This window comes from Buceros rhinoceros, unplaced genomic scaffold, assembly GCF_000710305.1.
Source record: "Buceros rhinoceros silvestris isolate BGI_N320 unplaced genomic scaffold, ASM71030v1 scaffold4005, whole genome shotgun sequence".
NCBI classification, from domain to species: domain Eukaryota; kingdom Metazoa; phylum Chordata; class Aves; order Bucerotiformes; family Bucerotidae; genus Buceros; species Buceros rhinoceros.
The window spans coordinates 17,220-23,200 of NW_010410992.1; the positions used below are offsets into that span (position 1 = coordinate 17,220).

The 5,981-nt window shown below is 58.3% G+C and overlaps 1 protein-coding gene across 1 annotated transcript in view; it reads left to right on the top strand.

Annotated features, from left to right (window-relative positions):
- The window catches only part of HK2 (hexokinase 2), an 18,825-nt gene that overhangs the window by 11,684 nt on the left and 1,160 nt on the right, over window positions 1-5,981 (top strand). Inside the window, exons 5-15 of the mRNA XM_010135797.1 lie at window positions 625-720; window positions 877-976; window positions 1,162-1,345; window positions 1,910-2,065; window positions 2,233-2,466; window positions 2,690-2,994; window positions 3,507-3,655; window positions 4,381-4,500; window positions 4,862-4,957; window positions 5,425-5,524; window positions 5,677-5,860. Coding sequence (XP_010134099.1) covers window positions 625-720; window positions 877-976; window positions 1,162-1,345; window positions 1,910-2,065; window positions 2,233-2,466; window positions 2,690-2,994; window positions 3,507-3,655; window positions 4,381-4,500; window positions 4,862-4,957; window positions 5,425-5,524; window positions 5,677-5,860 — 1,724 coding nt within the window. The remainder of the gene's footprint in view (window positions 1-624; window positions 721-876; window positions 977-1,161; window positions 1,346-1,909; window positions 2,066-2,232; window positions 2,467-2,689; window positions 2,995-3,506; window positions 3,656-4,380; window positions 4,501-4,861; window positions 4,958-5,424; window positions 5,525-5,676; window positions 5,861-5,981) is intronic.

Sequence of the window (5,981 nt, forward strand, 5' to 3'; positions counted from 1 at the left end):
AGGAGCAATGAGGAAGAAGGTTAACGCTTTCCTCGTGGTGGAAGCGGGGGCTGTAAAATAAATCATAAAGAATCTGGGAGAGGAAGCATCTGTCTCCGGTGACCTTGGCCGGTTTGAGTCTCTCTGTGCCTCAGTTCCCCGCTCTGTGAAGGGCGGGTGTCTGCCTCACTGGGGCACACAGGGCTCCAGTCGAGTCCTTTCCCTTCCCCCAAGGCTCAGGGCAGCCTCCAGCCGAGGGACTGCAATGGCTCTGCTGGGTGGGGACACACCTGGTGCCTCTGGCCACAGGGGACGGTGACACCCCCAACCCACAGGGACAGGAGAAAGGAGCTCTCCAAAGGTTTGGGGACAGGTTTTGCTCCAGGGCTCCATAAAACCCAGTCACAGGAACCACGTTCCCTCCTGCCCGGAGGAGCAACCAGTGACTCGTGTGCTGTTTCCCAGCCATAAACTTTATCTGCGCAGAGAGGTGGAAATCATTGCTGATACCGCAGCTCACGAGCTGATAGCGGGGAGGGACTGGCCTGCGTGTCCATCCAGCCCTCGCCTCGCACCGGGGAGCCCTGGAGACACGTGGCTGGCGGGTCCGTCCTCCGAGCAGTCCTTCTTGCTGTTCCTCCCTAGAGCATCCTCGTGACATGGACGAAGGGGTTCAAGTGCAGCAGCGTGGAGGGGAAAGACGTGGTGTCGATGCTGCGCAAGTCCATCAAGAAAAGAGGGGTAAGAGGTTGGGTGGGTGTGTCACCTCCTGGGTGGTGGGACAGGACACTTCAGGCCCTGCACCTTGGCTGCCCTGTGACAGCAGAGATGTCTGGGTTGATGTCTGGGTCTAGGTTGGCTGCGCTGACCCAATCTTTCTCCTCTCCACCATCTCAGGACTTTGACATTGACATCGTGGCTGTGGTGAACGACACCGTTGGGACCATGATGACCTGCGGCTATGATGATCATAACTGTGAAGTTGGCCTCATTGTTGGTGAGCTGCCACAAGAGGGGAGAATTGGGGTCCATCTCTCCAAAACCTCCAGGAGAACACATCTGAGGGTCTTCTTTGGGGAAAAAAGAGGGGGATAGTGATGTCAGAAAACGTTTGGGTGTTCCTAATTGTGGGCAACAAGGGGAAGGCAGCGTCCTCTCACCGCCTGCCCATGCTTGGTTCAGGTACCGGTACCAACGCCTGTTACATGGAGGAGATGAGGCACATTGACCTGGTGGAAGGGGATGAAGGTCGGATGTGCATCAACATGGAGTGGGGGGCCTTTGGTGACGATGGTGTGCTCAACGACATCCGGACGGAGTTTGACCGTGAGATCGACATGGGCTCGCTCAACCCTGGCAAACAATTGTAAGCAGATTCTTGGCTTCGGCTCAGGCCCAGGGTTTGCTCTGCATTGTCCATCCTCCCGTTGTGCTGGCGTGAGTGGGACCAAAGAGGTCATCCTAGTTAACTAGGTCACCGCGTCCCCTGCCAATGAAAGAGGGGCTGGGTTGGGCCACCCCACCGGACCCTCAACACCCGCTTCCCTCGTGGGCCTTTCGCTTGAGTGGGTTGATTCCTGATTCTCCGTCTGGTGGAGTTATCTGCCAGCCAAGGCAAACACCACCACCTAATGTCCACGGCCAAGTCCTACAGACCTCCCATTCCCCAGACGGCTTCTGGCAGCACGGGTGGGATTTGGGGGGGCCTCTGCGAACTGACAGGTGCCCTTCAGGTAGCCATGAGCTCTCCTTGCCGACTGATGGTTATGTCAACACAGCTTTATGGCCTCAGTGGCGGGATAAACTCCTCTGCAGAGGTTACCTAGATTGCGTTTAGGCCTGGGAGGCTGCCAAGCGTTTTTAAGGTTGACCTGTGGCCACCTCACGGCACACGCAGCCAAACACAGCTCGTGCTTCCCTTTGTCTGCAGGTTCGAGAAGATGATCAGCGGGATGTACATGGGAGAGCTGGTGAGACTCATCCTGGTGAAGATGGCCAAGGAAGGGCTCTTGTTTGGAGGAATGCTCACGCCAGATCTGCTCACTACCGGCCACTTTGAGACCAGATACGTCTCTGCTATTGAGAAGTAAGTAGGATCCAGATGGTTTCCTGGGGCCCCAGCCCATCTCCTGACATCTGTGCTGGGGGAAAACGGGACCCATCACAGGACTATCGGCTGAGCAAACCAGGACACTTCAGGTGGCAGAAGCTGGATTTCCAGGCACGAATCCTCTTTTGTTCTTCGATGTGCAGGGAGAAAGAAGGGCTGCAGAAAGCCCACGAGATCCTCAGCAAGCTGGGCCTGGAACCAACTCATGAAGACTGTGTGGCCACCCACCGCATCTGCCAGATTGTCTCCACGCGTTCAGCCAACCTGTGCGGGGCCACCCTGGCAGCCGTGCTGCGACGCATCAAGGAGAACAAGGGGGTGGACCGGCTGCGGTCCACGGTCGGCGTAGATGGCTCCGTCTACAAGAAGCATCCTCAGTGAGTCCATGAGGATGGGCAAGGCTGGTGGGGAGAGAGGGTGACAGAGCACAACTCTGTTCCTGCCGGCAGTGGATAAAGCTTGGCACAAGCGGAGCATCTCCAAATATTCCCCTGGGAACCTCCGTTTGGATCCCAAAGGAGCCCCAGTCGGTTACAACCCCAGAGGGTCACATCACCCGTGGTGGCTTACTCAACTCAGGTCCTCTTTCCTCCTCTGTAGCTTTGCTCGGCGCCTCCACAAGACAGTGCGGAAGCTGCTGCCTGACTGCGAGATCCGTTTCGTCAGGTCCGAAGATGGAAGCGGCAAAGGGGCTGCCATGGTGACGGCGGTGGCCTACAGGCTGGCCGCCCAGCACAAGGCACGGCAGAAGATTTTGGAGGCGCTCAAGCTGAGCCACGAGCAGCTCCTGGAGGTGAAGCAAAGGATGAGGATGGAGATGGAGAAGGGGCTGGGCAAGGAGACGCACGCTGAGGCCACGGTGAAGATGCTGCCCACCTACGTGTGCTCAACTCCAGATGGGACAGGTGATGTACCGCCCAAGGCCACGTGTGTCCTGCGTGAGAGCCAGCAGCGCTGCTCCCAACACCTGCGCCGCTTCGGGAAGGGCCGGGACCTTTGCCGAGGCCAGTTCCCTTTTTGTGGTGGGAGTGGCACAAAGCTTTTAAACCTCCAGTATGAGACTGGGGAAAGCGGCTGAGCCTCCAGGACGTTCTGCACTTGACTTAACACAAAGCCTGGCTTTCCCTGTGGTTTTCTCCACCGCATGTTCCTCGCCACCATTGTCCTGGGTTGTGCTCCCGGTTCTGTCGGTGGCTTGAGTGTGTGCCGGCCCCTTGACGTGAAGCCCTGTGATCTCCCCAAGTCCGGGCAAACCTCTCCATCACCTTCCTACCTGCACCTGCTGTTCTCCAGTCCCAGCCACATCTCGGTTTCTGGTCCTCTCCCAGGAAGAGGGCAGATTCAGATCAGTTTTGTGCCATGTTCAGGGTGACCCTCATCGGGATCTCCCTCCTAATGATTCTCTCTTGGGTTCCAGAAAAAGGAGATTTCCTCGCCCTGGACCTGGGAGGTACCAATTTCCGTGTGCTGCTGGTGCGCATCAGGAACGGGATGAGGCGCGGCGTCGAGATGCACAACAAGATCTACTCCATCCCGGTGGAGATCATGCAGGGGACGGGAGAGGAGGTGAGGATGGGCAGCTGGAGGTCGAAAACTGGGGCACCTCCCCTGGGGTGGCAGCAGAAGTGGCCAGTGCTCTGCTTTCCAAGGTGAAGCCGGGAGTGGAGAAGGTGCTCTCCTGCCTTTAGAGCGGCGAGTTCTGCCCAAGGCTCTGGAGTTTGAAGTGTGCTTGAGACTGGTTTTTTGGTCAGAGGTTGTGTTACTCCCAGACAGCACTGAACCTCCCTGGATCCCACACACTCCACAAGGGCCGATAAACATCATCCCCTTTTCCCAGATAGAGAAACCACAACACAAGCAGTAGGAGATGTCTCCGGAGTCTCATTTGCAGATGGGAAGAGCTTTGCAAACCGCTCCAGGCAGCGCTTGGGGACTGGGAGTGGTTCTAGCAGACGGGCGCTGGGGATGCTTGCAGAGGGACTGGATTCCCGTGGCACCCCTGGGAAGCTGGTCACCTCCCTGCTAGACCCCCCATCCCTCCTGGCTGCAGGACAGGACCTGCAGGGTGGAGGTCTCACAGTGGTCTGACCACACTGTTGGTGGGAAGGAGGATGGAAAAGGAGCCGGTCTGGGCTCGCTCACCTCACACAGCACAGCCGAGCAGCGTCCCCGTCTGTTCAAAGCCCTCTTGGCTTGGGGACGGATCGACATCTCCAGCAGGTCAGGCAGGCTGGCGCCCAGGGAGCTTCTTGCTGTGACGGTAACTTCTCCTTTTGGCTTTGCACGCCCAGCTCTTCGACCACATCGTCCACTGCATCTCCGACTTCCTGGAATACATGGGAATGAAGGGCGTATCGCTCCCGCTCGGATTCACCTTCTCCTTCCCTTGCCGTCAGACCAGCCTGGATGAGGTAACTGCCACCCCCCTGGCAGCACACGTGTCCCCAGGGTACCCGGGGCTGGCTGAAAAGCCAAGGCACCCTGGAAACGCTACGCACCAGCATCAGTGACCATGTGACAGGTCAGCCAGAGACCCACGAAAGGGGGAAGGCAGGAGCTCGGTGCTGCTGGTGCTTCTGGAAAGCCCCGTTTGCTGCATCAAAGCACGTGCAGACCCCTTGAGCTCTGGAGGCCCCTCAGCTGAGGCACCCTCCCTGCGCGAGGCTCTGGCCGCCACGTGCCAGCAGTGCCCACCGAGAGCTGGTGGCCGTGGGTTGCTGTCCCTCCCGCCCAGCAGCCTGAGCCATTCACCGTGGGGTGTTTCCACCACAGGGGATTCTCCTCAAGTGGACCAAAGGTTTCAAGGCCACCGGCTGTGAAGGAGAAGACGTGGTGAACCTGCTGAAGGAGGCAATTCACAGGAGAGAGGTGAGTGACCACGTAGCTGGGAGAAGCTGGCTGCTTCCTCCCACATCCCGGCTGTCTTTAATTGCTCTGGAAAGCAAATTAATGGGCTGAGCACAGAGCTAATGAGTGTCTGAATTTCAACCACCACCTTTAGTCACCACTAGAGGTTGGATTTTCAGCCCCTAAAGCTAAGAGCTGGCTTCTGGCCAGGGCTGGAGCAGACTTGTCTCGCCGCAGCTTTGGAAGACACCGTGCCCGTTTCCTCAGCCAGCCCACCCGGAGCTCCTGCCCTGGGGCTGTTTCTGGCAGGGCTGTCCCAGCTCCTCTGCAGTTGTGTCTCGAGGTTTGAGCGTCCACCAGCAGACACGTGGGGCTGCGGGAAGGCCGCGGGTGCCTGGAGGACTCCCAGGCTCAGCAGACAGTCGTGGGAGTGGAGGTAGCAAGTTGTGTCCTCCAGGAGTAACCCAGACAACCCCGTCTCTCTGCAGGAATTCGACCTGGATGTGGTCGCGCTGGTAAATGACACAGTTGGCACCATGATGACCTGCGGGTACGAAGATCCGTATTGCGAAGTTGGGCTGATAGTTGGTGAGGACCGAAACTTCCTTATAGAGTTCCTCTGCCTGTGGTGCCACCCCCGTGGGGTGCTCCTGGCCACAGAAGGTGTCTGAGGGCTTTTATCTTGCGTACGCGCCCCACTCCTCTGCCAGCCCTGCTGAAAGATGCTCCTCCCTCTGCAGGCACAGGCAGCAACGCCTGTTACATGGAGGAGATGAGGAACGTGGAGCTGGTGGAGGGGGAGGAGGGCAGGATGTGTGTCAACATGGAGTGGGGAGCGTTTGGTGACAGCGGGTGCCTGGATGACATACGGACAGAGTTTGACTTGGCAGTGGATGAGCTGTCTCTCAACCCTGGGAAGCAAAGGTACGTGGTGGCTTTGGGGGGCTGGGAAGGGACCCCCGATGAGGCAGCGTCTCCAGTGCTGCCGCACCAGCCTCTTGGTGGAACACCAGGGGATGATGAGCAGGGCAGAGTCTGGTGTTGT